Genomic DNA, 17,935 nt, shown 5'->3' on the forward strand with positions numbered 1-17,935 from the left:
GACACTTACACCATCACATGATGACATGAGGCAGAATTACTATTATAGAGTCTTCAGTCCCCTGGGAGGGAACTTAATTCTCATGCAAATTAGATTAGATTCAATAGACCTAGGCTTCGGTGTAGTGGTTTATTTCAGATCATGTGTCATTCTCTTGAGAATAAGATTCTTCATATTATTTGCATCCATAATTAGTGCCTTCTTGTGTGTATCCGCTAAATGAAGAAATTATTCTCCAGGGAATGACAAGTTTGAAATGGAAAAACATTTCACCTAGCCAAGGAGGTCTATTGTTCCTGCATGCTGTCATGGCTGCCATCAGGTGATAGTGCCCCTTCTAACTCTAACAACGAAAATGAAACCAAGATCCAGACTAAAAAATAATAATATTGAATCCACTGCACTGACAGAATCCACCAATTTGTTAAAATTTTACTCTAAATACATAATAATTATTCAGACTAAATTAGTGATAGCTTGCAAAGTAGTCTCAAACTTGAAAAAATTAATTAAGTTTTATAACCTCGTGATTTGCAAAAACCTGGGAAAGATCAATCAAACTGATTTTTATTAATAACTTAGCATTTTATTAGACAAAGTAAACAGTAACTGAATATGATATAATCATTAATAATTATTGAAATGTGACATGACTGGATAACACTAGAATTATGTGCTACTAATTAATTAATTTTAATTGATTAAAATTAATTTTAACTAAAATTGTGAATGCTCTATAGTATTTCGAATTACCTCAAAATTATTGAATATTTCACACATCACCTTTATACCAATGACTGGTATGACTGCAAACAAATTATGCAATTTTTACTATTTTGTAAAAAAAATTGTTACAGTGGACACTCAAATGGTGAGTATTGAACACTTCAAGTTGCACTTAAATTATTTCCTGAACACTTTCTACTTTTTCAACCTTTTCATACTGTAAGTCTACTTTTTGTTAGTTAGAGTGCTCACACTAAATCCGTGAAACAAATACTAATTTTTTGCACTAAATAGTGATAATTAAACAAAAGAAAACGAAGGATTCTGTATGAAATAGTACTAATTAGTACACTATTTAATGTTCACGGTTTTAGTACGTGCACTCTATAATCATTTCTGAGTATAGAATAGAGTATATTCTCTTATCCTAATCCAGTGTAACGTCTTATTCATTCTGAATAGTGCAATTAATATCAACATTTTAATTTCTAATTAATAAATAAGAGTCATCCATACATGCTATATTTTCATGTTAGACATTCATTTAGAGTGGGAAATTTGTAGAAGTAAGGGAAAACTGTGTTATTAACTAATTTCAGTATAATATTTAATTTCGATGATCTTCTGCAATTACCATGCACATTTATGCATGCTTTATTGCAAAATTTCATATCTATAACTACCTACCATGTGGGTTTAATGATCTTTTTAGTTTAGGCATAATGTGTTTTTTTCTCATTCCAGAACATGTGTCATTCCCTAGAGTATCATTTCTTTGTTTATTAACAGTTGCACATAAGACTTGTTTATGAACATGGACACAACTTAAAGATTTTTTCTCTCGAAAGACTGACAGGAAATGGAAAAACATCATTTGAAATGGGGAAAAACCACTTGGTTTGAAATGAGAAAGCAACACTTAAGTAATAATATATACAATATGAGTGGGAGATCTGTATGAGGATTTTTAGGGTTAGGTATGAGTTTTAAACCTCATACAGATCTCACACGAATAATCTTTTGTATATTACTTTTCATTTAAATTTCTAGATTAATGCTTCTTTTTTAGAGTAAAAGTTTTAATATCATATGTAATTTGGCCGAGATTATTTCAAAATCAATCTTATGCAAATCAGGACGAATTCTGTATCAGGGTTTAAAGATGCCTTCATGTAGTGATTTTCTATTGTTCTAAGGTCATTAATTATTCAAGGATTTTTTAAGCTATAAAAGAGGTCTGTTTAAACTGTTTTTCTTGTACCATCTTTGGGTTCTAGAGTGAGCCCTCACACTACCTTAGAGAGTCTATTGAACCAGGAATATATTTTTTTCTATACCTTTCCAATACGAACTTGAACCAACATGGCAGTCTTATCCAATTGAATTCTTTCTTTGTTTTTGGAATGATCCATTTTCATCACATTTGCGAACTATGACAATGATTTTTTGATTATTTGTCTTCGAAATTATGAAACAGAGCCAGCAAATAAGGTGTAACAAAATGCTTCTATTTCATCATGAAGTTGGAAATTAAAAAATGTATACAAAAAATGCGTACGAGCCTAGAAAATTTAATATTCAAAATATTTTGAATTCAGCTAACTGTCAGTGGTTGGTCAGCTACTCTTTCTGGGCAATATATGAATCTGTGGAAGAAAGAGTAAAAATAATGATTATAATAACAATTAATGATAATGAGAGTTAAACTTGGTATATCTTTGATTAATCTTCAAAATAAAAACACTTTTTATTGACCTGTGAAAAACTGACGCGTAGCATAGTGCTTCTTGACACTTCTCGAGGGTTGTGCCAACCCCCACGTGCCTTATAATATAACTCCACACAGCATGTGCATGCATTTTCGGTATCCGATTGTTTCGCCTATGCATTGGTTCGCCTACTGAAGTTCGCCTACATATTAGTTTTGCCTACTGAAGTTCGCCTACGTAATACACTGGCACCGATTCATAAGTAGAAGCATTAAAAAATAAAATACAAAATTACATGACTGATGAAACTGAAAGTGCGCGCACATGCTGTGTGCTCTCATAAAGCACTCACTCCCAACTAATCAGAACTCAAGATCTAGAACAGTAATATTAAATGTTATTTTATAATAACTATTAATTTACAAATAGAGTATCCAGGAAGAATGATAGAATGATACAACATACCTCACTAATAATAATCCAGTTTGGACTCTGATGTGTCAGGATTCGTATTCTTAGCTCCACAACCTTATCAAGATTTTTAGATACTGTTCCTTCAGCTAACCCATAACTATTAAATTGCCCCACTGTTGTGTAAGCAGACAGGGGGTACTCATTTCTTGTGTAATTCTTTTTTGCTTCTGGAGATGCACCTGCAGGTAGGCCTGAATAAAATTGATAAACCAAAAATAAACTTGGGCTCGAATAAAATTGTTATCTTTGGTTTTTAAAACTTACTGAGTAGCATTAGATCAGGGGTTGATACAAGTATTATAGAAGAAGAAAGGGGGGAAAGCTGTTACTAATGGAATTTTAATAAATGAAGAGCCACTCTGTGGAAATGACGCCGCTAAATCCTATTTATTTTATTTATTTACCTGGTAATCTTTTAGCTGCCTTTCTAGATTCTAATGTTAACACCTCAACAGTAGCATTGAGTAGAATATCTCCTGGATGTTCATTGTTACCAGACTTGAAACGAAAGCTATTGGCACAAACACAAACAATTAACAGTCAGAGCAGACAATGAACCAAGTTTGCAAAAAATCCTGGTGGAGGACGGGGAGGGGGTGATTTGTGGGAAGTAATAAGAAAATCAGGAGTCCCATAGCATTTAATTTTGCAATGAGCAGAATGTAATACAAAGAAAGGAGCCATTTTTTGGCAACAATAATGGAGAAGAAGAGTCAGATTTTTTTAATCAGTTACCTATCTTGCCACTCCCAGGGCTTCCCTAAAAAAATGAATGGTCCCTAACCTTTGTATACTGATTGGCTCGTCAAATGTAATACGTATGACATCATTCATATGTGGAGGGTAACACCAGAAGAAGGTCTGGCCCATATAAGTCCTATCTATTGTGAACTTCTGATAGCTCTCTAGTGTGGTTATGGCTTGAGCCTTGGGGTTGAGATGAGCTTGGAATAAAGGTGCTTTCTTAAAATCTTTATCCTAGAAAAAACAGATTAATAAATGTCAATAAACAAAGAAAATGCTCAAAGGGAGAATGAAGAGGAATTTTAAAATTATTTATGAAAAGGATTTTGAAATATCCAAAGTAAGTTAAAAATTATAGAAAAGATTTTGAAACTATGCATAACATTAGCTCTACTCACAATCAAATTTTGTTTTTTCCCTTTCAAAGATGATTCTTTCCCAACATGTTGGAATAAAGAAGGCTTGAAGCGAATCCTTAGCTGAGATTTCTCTCTGTTGCAGTGAGCCTAATAAGGTGACAATGAAACAAAATTCAAATCAATTTACTAGCCCCACCCTGTGGCTGCATAGGCAGATCCAGGGGTGATGAGGGGGTTGTCAAGTCACACGCACCCATCTTCTTTTGCACATTGAAAATACTCATTCCAATAAACTTTCAGTTGGTTTACTACAAGTTTTCAAATTTAATTTCCATTTTTAAATCCTTTTCCCACCTTTCATGAGTGCTTGTGGTATTAGCTTGGGTAGCCAACCCCATTATTTAAATCCTAAATCCATCCCTTGGGTTGGTACAAGTGGAACTACACAGCATACTCTTAGACACTTACAGCACAACACACATATTAAGTATTGACCACATTTTTAATGTATGCATTCTTCAATCTATGCACTGGCTCTTTGCTTCCAAATGAGCTTTAATGTACCTTGGTCAGTAGAAGCACCCAAGCCAGCTTTGAATTGGGATGCATCAGTTTAAAGTACAGAAGCCTGTTCATAGAAGTATGTGAATATATTAAAGGTGGTCATACTTTTGCGCCAAGCTGTAAACAGTTCTAAACTGTTGGTAAATTTCAATATCTAATGTCCATCTCTAGATTGCCTCCTGCACAGCTGCTGTGAGGCACTTCCAGTTCCCGTCATTCCCCCACTAGCGTCTGCTCTAGCTATCTCCAGAGGGCAGGAGAAATGATTAAATATTCCTGGGACTGCATCTATAGTCATTGAATAAATTTATATATAAATAAAAGGCATACAGCATCTTTCTCTGGATTGCAAACTTTGACCCATAAGATGTGGTCAAGAAGCCAGTCCACAGGCTTGTCCTTGTAGAACAGCAGGAAGAACTCAATCAGTTTGGTCAAATCAGAACTGCGGAACAGCTTGCCTGAAAATAAATAATATGTACAATATGAAAAAAGAAAGTTGGGTGTATAATTTTATGGATGAAATTAACATAAAATATCTAGATATTTGACTGGAATAGACCTCATTTGTTGTGGTGCAATGATTTCCCGTTTCAAACAACATTTCATTTCCTAGAGATCAAGATTCTTTGTTTGAGTTGTATCCATATTCATGTTTCTTCTCATGCGCAACCATTAAACAAAGAAATGATGCCATACTCCAGGGAATGACATGTGCTAACATTGTGCCATGGCAAATAAAGTCAATACTACAACATACTCAACTCTATATTTTATAGATTTTTATAGATATTCCTGCAAATCCACATTCTTTAATTTATCTTACCTATGAAACCAAGAGATGAAAATTCCAGCATAAACCAACGGTTGCTGTCCTGTTGAAGGGCAAAGGTCTTGATAGTGTGAGCATAAGTTGGTGTTGCTACAATGTCATCTTCTAGCTGCATGGAAATCACGCAAAAAAATGCATAAAAAGTCAAGTTCCCATACTAATTTCATGCACAAAAAGGAAGAAAAAATTTAGCATTAGTTTTTCAAGTTATGGATCATTCATACACATATTTATAATTAATGATTCTCTATTCTTCTAATTTATGACTGATTCTCTCAATGCTTTAGAATTACAAAGTTTCCTAAGATTGCTACAGCTGTACCTGTATATAAAATCTTGCTTTCTTTTGACAATACATCATCAAGAAACAAAAATCAAGATTTTGCTTTGTTCTCCATCTGATAAACAAAAACCCTTTCATAAGTAACCTTATCACGTGCCAACCAATAAAAAGAGTACAGACCTTGAGCTTTACCACCCAATCCCATGTAACCCCTCCCTCCCCTCCATTTCTCTCCCCTCCCCTCCCCTGACCTCACGCTGGTAAACATCATTTTATACATCTAGGAAATCACAGGTGGTGTGAGAGTTTAACAGGGAAATTAAAGGTTATTAGAGTGGTTAAACTTACTTGACTCTCTCTCTAGAGTCTCCAAATGTTAATGGCACATTGTTGAGGTCTGGATAGAAGGTGCTAGGTGGTGCAACAATCTCAATGAGGCCTGCCCCAATTTCTAATGGAAATCTGCAAAATTACAACATGTTTTCAAAGATTTAACATCAAAATCAAGATTACTTAAAGAAAAAATTCATTAGGCCCAACTGTTTCAGTTTTACCTCTTAGTCACTGCATCAGAGATCTCCTTGGTATAAGATGGGTTTGTCTGGAAATAATAATAAATTATAATCATACATAATCAGTCAAGTATTTTTTTAATATCTAATTCTTTTCATCAGTTTCCTGTTGCACAAAGCTTTGCGCTGGAGAAAGAACATGGAAGGTGGTCGATCATTAACTCACCTCTCCTATAAATATTACAATAACAGTGTCATCTTTGTCTTCTTGAGACATTCCATCTAGCAAAGATGCTATAGTATTCAATAAGTAAGATGATTTCTGCCTTCTAATGGTTGGAATCCCAAAAACAAGTGATACTGTAAAAACAAATGCCAAGGTTAAAATATCATTATATGTTGGCCACTGCATAGTTCTTCTGGAATAGTTCTTCTGGAACCAATCTTCTGGCATGAGGTATGATTTGAAAAGTTCATAAAATTTAATGAGCTCCATCCCAAAATTGAAATTGGGGAGCATACCCAGACTGGGTCTCATATGTAAGCAAAGTTGCTTGTTAGTTCTCTCCTGTTATTTGAGGGTTTTGCTAAGTTTTGAATTTGATCTGGTATCATAAGGGCTTTAATCAAGAGCCGAGAATAAGCCATCTCTGCCTGCATGGATAAAAAAGTAACCAATTCATTTGCATTACAGTGGCAGGACTTGAACTGCGGTGACATTTGTGAGACACAACACATTAGCAGAGCACACCACCTTATGCTTCCCAAGGATAAGAAAAGAGTAAGTATGAAAGTATATATATCTCACCTCCAACTCTATCTTTACTAACTTGAAGAGCTGGTACAAGGCTGTCAGGATGGTCCATCAAATGCGGCATTAAATGATAAATACTAGGTAAATTCAACGACGAGCTATCAGCTACCATCATTGCATTATTATTATTGCTAGTGTTTAGCTGTTTTTGATTAGTTCTGGAATGGCTTGATATCAATTGAGATAATTGAGCTTGAAGAGAAATAAGTTCATGAGATCTGGCAGAATTTTGAAATTCGGCATTCCGTAGTCTTTCCCTTAGGTCTTGAATCCTTTGGAGCAATTCTGGATCCATGGAGAATGTAGGCTGCGTAAAGTGACCTGTTGTAGAAATTAAGATTAAAAGGAAGATTAGCCTAAAATTTGTATAGGAAATCACATGATCTCGTGTACAATTTGGAAATTAATAGACACGAGTAATGTTTTGAAAGTTCTTGTAATTGTGGGGCCTTTAGGCGAGTGCAATTAAAGAACTTTCAAAACATTACGAGTGTCTATTAATTCAAAATTGTATGAGAAGATCGTGCGATTTTTTGTTTATAGTTCACTCAACAAAATTTCAGTAAAAAATGCGAAGCGACGCCATTCATCTTTGTCTATTTGGCGGCTGATTTTCAGTCCATCGTGCAACTGAAATGCATAAAAAACATTAGTTCTTATGGCTACAAAATTTTATTTGCATGTTTTTAAGTACAAAATGATAGAAAATAATTGTTTTGACATTGTTTTGGCTGTGTTGCCATAGCGACTTAATTCGGTACTCCTACGGAGTACAATTAACGCTATAATTGTACTCCTCTCGACCAATCAGAGTCTAGTAATTTTGTTGAGTGTACTATAAATGCAGTAATGGCAGAATAAACTCATTGGGAATGATGAGGTTGGGATTATAGGTGCCCTAATGTCACTGCTGATGTGCCAGTCACCAGTGACAGTCATAACAAGGAAATTCAGTTGGCATTCAACAAGCATATTCTTTACAACAAGAGCGAAGGATCACCATAATTTGCAACACTGATTACATGTGCGAACCCCCAGCATGCAATGGGGGCCGCCTGAGTGCATACATGCAAGAAACCGCTGGCCAGCAGTCTCAATTTAAACTACAGTATGCCTAATTTTCATTTCGCCACATCATGAATGGTGTTGGTTTGACATAACAATGTTATTTAATACTGACCCATTTACCGCCTTTAATGATTTCACAAACACGTTCAGCTGGAATTACAGCCTTTGAGTATAAACAAACTAGTGGATCGAGTGTGTGATGACAGACCAAGCATCCTTATAAATTTCGTACATAATTCAATTCTTTCATTTCAAAAAAACTAACATCAGTTACATCAAATTGCTTTAAGCAACAAAAATTAAGATCCCCTCAGCCTTGCTAGCAACAAAATTAAATATATTATGCTAATAATCTTAAAAATTCAAAGCACTCTGTACTTCACATTGTTGAAGAATGAATAAAGTTACTGTTGGCATAGTAAATTTATTTCAGATTTACCCATTTAACAAAAAAATATATATATATATTATTACAAATATATTCTTTCTTAAATATTTATCTTTTCACAAATAAAAAGAGGTAGAAGCCCCAGTTTTTGTATCTATAATGATAACCGGTAAACCAAAGTAGTGTTGACGGGTAATATCCAATTATCAATTAATAAATAATTCAAGATTTTTTAACAAGGAATAACAATGGATGGACTGAAACAAAAACCAGTAACTACTGCAGATATTAAATAAATGCCATTAACCTTGACTCAAGAAAATTTAAAGGGTGTATATTTTTCATATTCAGTTGACGAAAATATATGAAAATTATACTAGTGTGATTTAGGATTCTTTTCCTATTTAACTAGACTGTATAATTTTAAAATACCTTGTTCTTATTCCAAACATCATCCAGTAGACAGAATTTTAAAAACGTTACTGAATTATAATAAAGTTTGTTCTTGAATAACGCACTGTTTAACAAATTTAATGCATTGTTACAATACGTAACCCCCCGGGAAAATCCTTATTCTTGAAAACTAGACCTGAGGCATTATTAATTATAATAAGGGAAATCGACTGTGAATCTAGAGTGATCTATAGATCAAGAACAAGCTATGTGTGATGAATTTATTTATAAACTAGAAATGACTGGCATTAAAATATTGATCATTTGTCTCCAGCTGAAAGGAACTCTGAAAAAATTAGAGTCCCTGATAGGATAGGATTGAACCCATGACCTACAAGCTACTACATGTTGGTGCAGCCCTAGACTGTTAACCTGCTATAATTTGAGAGTCCATGAACTACATGTAGATTTAATTTTTTTCTCATTGAATCTCTACAGAGTTGTCCTACATCAAATCTTACATCTGTATTGTGTTTACTTTACAGCTGGCAGATAATAATTGTTACCCTACAAGCAGAGTCAACCCTATTTTCTCCCTTCTTTTATATTTTTTCAGTTTTTATTTGATAATTATTGAGTAAATAAAACATATTAATGTGAAAAACAATTAAACTGCTTAATTCAATTTAAGGCCATCTCCAAAGTTGTGTCCTATAAGAATGTGGCCTAACATAACATTAGTATAGGAAATCGCACGATCTCGAGTACAATTTGGAAATTAATAGACACGAGTAATTTTTTGAAAGTTCTTGTAATTGCAAGAGCCTTTAGGTGAGTGCAATTAAAGAACTTTCAAAACATTACGAGTGTCTATTAATTCCAAATTGTACGAGAAGATCGTGCGATTTTTTGTTTATAGTTCACTCCGTTCATCTTTGTCTTTTTGGCGGCCGATTTTCAGTCCATCGCGCAACTGAAATGCATAAAAAACATTAGTTCTTACGGCTTTAACATTTCATTTATATGTTTTTTAAGTACAAAATGATAGGAAATAATTGTTTTGACATTGTTTTGGCCGTGTTGCCATAGCGACTTAATTCGGTACTCCTACGGAGTACAATTAACGCTATAATTGTACTCCTCTCGACCAATCAGAGTTGAGTAATTTTGTTGAGTGTACTATAAGCTTGGTAATCAACTAGCTATTGTACATGTGTAGGATCTGGACCCCACAAGAGTAAATATAATACAAATTTAGAGACTTTAGTGATCAGTTTTGTCATTGATTCCTTTACGTTCATTCTTATTACCTCATCTATCATGTACTACTTTTTCGTGGGATTCAACCAGCTCACTAGATACACCATGCTGATGAAGCCCAATACAGGCCTAAACAGCTATCCACGGTTTCTAGCTGAGATGGCTCATTTGATGCGACTTCAGAAGTTGTGAAAGGCTTGTATGGCACTCTTCTTCAGTCGTTTCATATAAGGCTCATACTTTACCTAATATGCATGTTCTTATATGATATCCAAGCCCATCCCACATGGCTTAATTATCGCCTCATCTATCATGATATAAAAAATGTATGAGCTGTGTTGGCTTCACAGTGTAAGATGATCTCAGCACCACTTAGCTGCTAATGTCTTGACTAACCCCTTTTTTTATTCTCCTCATTCAAAAGGTTATAAAATTCATTGTTGTGGAGTTAAAGACTGTTAAAAACTAGTCCAATATAACGTAATTTAGAGTCGCTTGAGCATAAAGAGCAAAGTATTCTTGAAAAACTTAGCTTTAGTAGCAATTCGAGATAAAATGTGATCTTTTTACATTAATCTTATATGTACACGAGACACACGTCGACACACACAAGTTTACCAGCAAGGTTAATATAAACAAAGGCAAAATACCACTGCAAATTAATTACAGCCATCAATTATGGTAGTATACTTAAAGGTTCTTTCTTTCGCAATATATTTTGTTTAAAGGCTGCGAGATAAGAGTCGTAGATAACGACAGTTCACGTCTCTAACGAGAACAGAAAATAAATAATAAGTTGTAATATATAAGCTTAGTTATATTATGATACTAGAAGGTAATGGGCAACTTTGACTCCAAATGGATTTAAGACAATTCGAAACTAAGCTAAAGCTTTCGCTATTACGTTATTTCGTCAATAACTATTATATTTTACAAAAGTTTTTGTTCACAACGGTAAATATTAGCCTCTCTTATAGTTTCTGATTAGTTTAAGGTTTAAAAAAGCTTATGTCAAAAGTTGGACGTCGCTAAAATATCTTAACAAATAGGAAAGACATCAAGTTACATGAAATGAAACATGGACTTTCTATTTAACGATAAAAAGGAAAAGCGTCCCAAATTAAAGATAATATGAAATATTTTCTAAAGTAATTATGGTTGTTATGCTTATTATTTATCCAACCAACAACCAAACACTTACCTCGTCTTTCCTCCTGAATTACGTGGTACATAAAAGGACTTAAAACCACCACAGCAAGTAGAAATATTCTATTTCTCTTAAGGCCAATCTTGAACATGGCTACAAGCTAGAAGAGGTGGAAAATCGAGTTAATATTACATCGTAAAAATATTCAGAAACTCTACCGCAGCCATTGTTTGAATGAAGTGAGAACTAAGCTTGGGGTGAAGGACTGGGACGACTCTATATTGGGTCCAGACTTCCTTTGAACAACAACACTTACTTAGACGCGCGCAATAAATAGAGTGCATTCAGTCAAACTTTTGAATAGTGTATCAGGCCCGTAGCTAGGGGGGTGCAGGGGGTGCATTCGCACCCCTCCCCCCCACGCGAGCTAAAGGTCCGCTTTTTAAGCAAGTGAGATTTTGGCTGGTATGATATTTTCACGTAAAACTAAGTAAAAAAAATCAATTTTACTTTAATTTATCTATACCTATGCGTCCTATGGGACTTTAAAAAAATTAAGTATATGTTGGTCCACTTTTTGTAAATTAGCACCCCCCCCCCCCTTCCCCCCCCCCCCCCCCCCCCCCCCGCAACAAAAATCCTAGCTACGGGCCTGGTGTACGTCACCTAAATTAGATAAGTTAGTTACTATTTTAGGTGACGTCAACTAAATTTGAAACTACGAGTAAACAGCTACTGAGATCAGGGGGGAAACGATGATACAAATGAATGTCTATTCACTCATTCTCTGGTTAAAAAAAACCCTGATTAGCATGACCGTTATTTGGCTCGTTTTTACTATTTTAGTTGACGTCAACTAAATAGTTAAGTTAGATATATGTTATTGATTTATTGATTTTCATTTGTATATTTACATTTTAATTTATAAGAAATACTAGTGACAAAAAGTTACGACGTATATTTCATCTAATATTTTACGACTGTTGCTTTCTGGTCGGACTTACAGGTGAATTTTCATGCTACTCCTAGTTCTATATATTTATTCATTATTCATTTATTTACTATTTACTTACCTAGAAGTACTATTAAGTTTTAAGTTAAAGTGCTTTTAGTTTTTTAGCCGACAATATTGTTTCAGGGACGGCGGAGCAGTTTTTTGATTGGGGGGTGGGGGGCTCGATAGTGACATTGTATGGCAAGGTGCCGTCCCTGTGCTTGCCTCTCGATCCAATTTACCTGAAAAAATATGTCTATTTGGTTCGATAAATGAAATTCTTATTAATTTTTAGCTAGAGAATATTAAGTACTTCATATTCTCTTGTTTTCAGTAAATCTAATCACTAAAGTGCTTTGCTTGGCTATACTTCTCCTTAGACTAAGATTTCTCAAAGTATATGATTTTACTTACATGTCTTCTATCCTTTGACTTTGGGGGAAAGCTGCTGTAAACTTGGAATTTGAATATTCATAAAATTGAATGTCTCAGTAAAAGCAGTTCCATTTCAAAATTTCATTACGGGTGACAGTTCCAACACAAATTTACTCCATTAAAGTTTAAGCTATTTCAATTTTGTTCCTAGCTAATTCTAACTTATAAGACCTTTCTAGCGGCACTGGCTAGGTTGATAAAAAGTCATTATACCAAATATCTTCCATGAAAAAGACCGTTGATTGCAGCAGAGTTAATTATCTCTGATTGCAGATAAGCTTAAGGCTTTTAAATTAGTCTTGCAGAAATTTGGCACCATAGATATAGTTCGGTCAGGTATAATACATCAGCCAGAGCCATGTGTTTTATATAAGTCAACTAAAGTGGAAATCATTATGAATTTTTATACCTGCACGTGCTCATTGGCAAGCCATCATGAATTGATAATTATCCGTCCTTAATTATTATCATTGGCATATAGCTGGGTGTTTTTGTTTGTATGTATTTGTTTGTTTGTTTATTTGTTGTTGTTGTTGTTGTGCATGGACAGGGCAGAAAAACGGTTCTACTTTCGACGTTTATGCGTTAATAAGCTTTATATTTCATAACCAGGCTCATTTGGGGCTGATTAACCAAATACCAATTTGGGGAAAATTTGAGATATAACGCCCTGAACGTTGAGAGAGATGATATTTTGATCATTACAAAAACTACTAGTAACATTTTCGCTAATACCTCGAAGTAAAATTGCCGTCGAGGTTAGCAGAATTTTGTGAAAAGTTTAAAGCACAAGAGACACGAATGAAATACCAAACGTTTTTTGGCATGAATGAGAGATAAAGAAAAAAATTGCGAAAGTAGCAGCCTTGTTATTTTTCTGCTCTGTCCCGTGCATGCAGGTTGCGCGAAGAGAGGGAAGAAAAAACTCTAACACCATAAAAACCAAAAACTTGTTTCTACTCCAAATGTATTTGCAAATGAGCCTGTATTCTTATTAGGTCTCTTTCAATATGGTCTTTAACGTGTCTTTTTTTATCATGCTGTAAGTTGACCCATTTGCTAACAAAATGGTTTCATTATATTTTTAATACAGCGTTGTCTGCATATTTAAAAAAATCGACTTTAATTTATACACTTTTATTTAAAGAAGCTTACACATCATAGTCTTCTGAAACGCTTAACGGACAGGACAATATTTTATATGTATATATACCATATTTATTCTTATCTTTTTTATATACAGCTAGATATAATTTCAAAAAAGGTTGAATATACTGAATACCGCATACTGAATAGTGCATTCCAAGGCCAAAGGGCATTGTGATTCTTGTAAATTTGAAATAAAAAGTAAATATACAGCAATTATTTATATAATTAACTCTCTACATGTAGTCAGTATATTTTTCAGATGGAATACACTAAAAATAGAATAAATAATTATTATTAATCCTATTTTAGACAATGTCACTATGACCCACAATGCATTTCGGTCTTGGAATGCACTATTCAGTATACAGTATTCAGTATTCAAGCTTTTAACTATGCTGACACTAAGTTTTACCAAAGATTTTAAATTCTTTTTCATTCAGATGTATTGATGTATTCTTCTTAATTTAGATGTATAGAATGAGCTAGAATATTTAAATATAAGCCGTAGTTTTCAAAAAATACACTTGCGTCACTATATTAGTACTAACGGTTTTAAAGTTTAGTAAACATGAGCTGGCGCTCTCTCGTTCTTCGAATCCATTATCAGCGTTCTGGTCTACATAGGATTAATAATTTGGAAGAACTTGTCCACTGAGATGAAAGACGCTTCGTCAATGACTCAATTCCACAAGAGTCATTCAGTACTACTTTATACAGTTATCAGGTTTTTCACGTTAAAAAATCTTGTTCACGATTTAATTTCGCTGCATATTACTCCCTGCTTTTTTGAAAAGTAAGGTTCAAAAGCAAAACTTACCTAAAAATATTCTTGAACTTCTGGGTCAGATTGAACTTTCCGATCCGTTAAAAGTCGATAAAATAATACGAACTGAGAACCGGTATACTTCACTTATTTATACTTCACTTTTCAGCTGGCATAGTGAAACTTATGTAAATGTCATTGCAACTTTTATTAAACATCTGGCGAAGCATGCATAATTCAAACTGCAATGGAAAGAACTTCCTCACCTACCCTTTCTCTTTTTCTTCACATGCAAAGTTTCCAAGAAAGTACTTTAGTTCCAAGTACGGTGCTATTGTTTCTTAAAAAAATTCGGGAACATTTTCAAGCAAGAAACTCTACTGTTTGTCTGCAAAGTTGGCAAAATCAACGGCAGAACTAAATTGAGCAAAGAAAGTAGTTTAAATGTACGAGGTTTAAATTGGCATGTATATATGTCTTATTTGAGTCAGTTGAGTCCGAAACTTGAAGGAAATTGTTGATCAAAGCCCTCCGGCAGACAATATCCATATACTGTACAATGGCTTTGGTGATGAGTGAAGTTTTCTATTCAAACCAACGTTCATTGATCGTAATAATAAAAAATGGAAAAAATATAAACAATGATGCAACAGAACGGAGCTTAATTAAAAGGGCCCGCAAAAAAAGGAATAAGCTGGTTGAAAATTGCTGTTGCTATGGCAACTTCTACGTATGCTTTGTGCAGCTGTAACGATAATGCCCTTTGATGTCAAATTATGGTTCTCTTTCTGGTAAACATGGTAAAGAGAGAAAAGAAAATAAATAAATAATAATAATGCAAGAAAATACAAGTACAAGACAGATAGACTGAGTGAGGGAACAACTAACAGACTCAAGGTCCCATCAAAGTTACTCCCAACTAACAAAAACTAAAGTTATAATAACACAAAAACAAGAAAATGTATACAGGAGAAAACGAATAAACTAGAGTCTAGTGCATTCATAAGCCAGGGGAAAAGGAAAAAAACAACAACAAACGACAAAGAACAAACGACTCAAGTACAATACAATACAATACAATAACTTTATTTATACTTGAATTACAAGATAGCAAGTACATGCTAATATCTCCAAGTTATAAATAACCTAAACTAAAAATTAAAATTACATGATGCTAATATAAAAATATGGATGTAAACAATGAAATAAATATATGTATATATGTAAAATAAAATTAAAATAGAATTATCCTCTACAAAAGGTACAACAGTCAATATCAAATTTGACTTTGGAAATTTCCGATTTAAATTTACTTAATTCGTGCAACAATCTCATGTTGTTTGGAAGAGAATTCCATAACTTACTACCCTGATAAGCCAAGGAATGAAGACCATAACTAGTGGTGTTTACTCTAGGTACTATAAGAATGTTATCACCCCGTAAATTAATGCTACAATTACGTAGTGTAAATAACTTAGAAATATATTCAGGAACCAGTCCGTGCAGAGCCTTAAATACTAATATTAAAATATTGTGCATTCTCCTATTATACAAAGTAGGATGATTAATACGCAACAATAATTCCTCATATGTGCTTTTATGATCATTATAAATAAAACGCAAAGCGCGTTCATTAAGTTTTTCTAATTTGGTTGAATTACCTCTCCCGCAATGATGCCATACAATAGAACAATAATCTAAATGAGGTAAAAAATAGGCATTATATAATTTGACTTTGGCATCAGTATTAATTAGTTTCTTATGTCTTTGTAAGACTTGAATTTGCTTGCCAACCTTCCGTGCTATCTCTGTAATGTGTTTGCTGAATTTTAAATCTCTATCGATAGTTACACCTAGTAACTTGACATCATCTGCAAGACTGACCACCTCACTACCAATGGAAAAACAAGGTGTGTTTATGCCCTTGCTCTTGCCTAGCCACATGGTAGTACATTTATCAGGATTCATCATGAGGCCGTTGGAGCAGAACCACGAATGAGCAGTGAGAAGATCAGACTGCAGATGCCTATGTAGTAGAGAAACATCATTACTAACATCAAAGATCTGGGTATCATCAGCATATGAACTAACCTTAGACTGAAGCTCAGATAATAACAAATCATTGAGGAAAATATTGAAGAGGAGAGGGCCTAATACAGACCCTTGAGGAATTCCTCTGATAAGTGGGCTCCAATCAGAAAACTGGTCACCCAATTTAACTCTCTGAAAACGATCCGTAAGATAATTCCCTATAAGTGAACAACTATTAAAGGATAAACCATAAGCAGCAAGTTTAGCTAGAAGTAAGTCATGTGGCAAGCTGTCAAATGCCTTGGACAAATCAATACCAATAATAGATGCAAAATGCTGCTTGTCCAGACCACTCCTAAACTCTTCTAATAAATTAAGCAAAGTAGTCTCGCAGCTATAATGCTTACGATAAGCTGACAAAAACTGGGACAGCTTGTCACAAAAGAAATTATTTAACTGACCTGCAATGACTCGTTCAAAGATATTACCAAAGGCAGCTAAGGTAGTAATGGGTCGATAGTTACCCTTCGAATATTCAATGCCCTTTTTATATATAGGTGTGACCTGACCCAACTTCCAACAAGTAGGGAAAGTACATGTCATAATAGCATAATTAAATAAATTAGAGATAACTCGAGAAATAACAGGAATACTATCTTTAACTAGGCGAATAGGAATGTTATCATAACCTGACGACTTTGATGAAGAAAGAGAAAGGACTATATCAGTAATAGTAGAAGCACAAGTGGTATGAAAGCTAAACTGATTATTCTGATTATTAACTCCTAACATACAATTATTTATAGTGCAGATACTGGGATGGTTTGAAAAACCCGTACCATATACTTCATTGCTAGGCAAAGGGAAATTCTCACAAATACTAGTGAAATAATCATTAAATAATTTTGCAATAGTAGACTTATCAGTGATAAAGTCATTATTTTCTTGTAGAACAATGTCATTAGCTTGTCCTTTCTTAGAATGGAAAAGAGAACCAAAGAATTTCCAAAAATCTTTAGGCTTAGAAGAACATCGATCTGCTTTCAGATGAAAATAACTTGCAATTGACTTCCGTCTAAGTGAAGTGCACAAATTTCTTTGCTTCTTGTACAGATTCCAGTTAGTAGGGCTGGGATCACGTCTATATTTACGCCATAATCGGTTTCTGTGTCGAATAGCTTTTCGCCACTGAGGAGTCAGGTAAGGTACATGGCCACCCCTGAGATGGAACTGCTTAATTGGAGCATGAGTATCTATGACATCAGTAAATAATTTACTAAAGGCCCAGGC

General features: G+C 34.1%; 1 protein-coding gene across 2 annotated transcripts; it reads right to left on the reverse strand.

Annotated features, from left to right (window-relative positions):
- Positions 1-616: 616 nt before the first annotated feature.
- On the reverse strand, positions 617-14,706 carry LOC116292590 (alpha-1,3-mannosyl-glycoprotein 4-beta-N-acetylglucosaminyltransferase A). 2 transcript variants are annotated; one of them, XM_031699931.2, is made up of 14 exons: positions 14,669-14,706; positions 11,328-11,433; positions 7,012-7,338; positions 6,430-6,563; positions 6,246-6,292; positions 6,040-6,153; positions 5,731-5,806; positions 5,403-5,517; positions 4,907-5,037; positions 4,052-4,159; positions 3,694-3,887; positions 3,314-3,420; positions 2,901-3,100; positions 617-2,372 (listed from the first exon to the last, which is right to left on the reverse strand). In XM_031699931.2, the coding sequence occupies exons 2-14, from the start codon at positions 11,422-11,424 to the stop codon at positions 2,343-2,345; spliced, it is 1,680 nt and encodes a 559-aa protein (XP_031555791.1). In that variant the 5' UTR covers positions 11,425-11,433; positions 14,669-14,706; the 3' UTR covers positions 617-2,342. The 2 variants fall into 2 exon arrangements, with proteins under 2 accessions (XP_031555791.1, XP_031555792.1); XM_031699932.2 differs by lacking the exon at positions 14,669-14,706 and adding an exon at positions 11,590-11,617.
- Positions 14,707-17,935: the final 3,229 nt, after the last annotated feature.

This window comes from Actinia tenebrosa, unplaced genomic scaffold, assembly GCF_029948245.1.
Source record: "Actinia tenebrosa isolate PJP-AT-01 unplaced genomic scaffold, QUT_ActTen_1.0 PGA_scaffold6__47_contigs__length_16458017, whole genome shotgun sequence".
NCBI classification, from domain to species: domain Eukaryota; kingdom Metazoa; phylum Cnidaria; class Anthozoa; order Actiniaria; family Actiniidae; genus Actinia; species Actinia tenebrosa.

Bases quoted from the DNA above. Each gene is read 5' to 3' on its own strand.
- LOC116292590 (XM_031699931.2), bottom strand. From the start codon at position 11,424: ATGTTCAAGATTGGCCTTAAGAGAAATAGAATATTTCTACTTGCTGTG. The intron at 5,807-6,039 runs GTAAGTTTAACC...TTTGTTTATCAG, and splicing joins GACTCTAGAGAGAGAGTCAA to ATGGAGAACAAAGCAAAATC. The intron at 5,518-5,730 runs GTACAGCTGTAG...ATTTCCATGCAG, and splicing joins AAGCAAGATTTTATATACAG to CTAGAAGATGACATTGTAGC.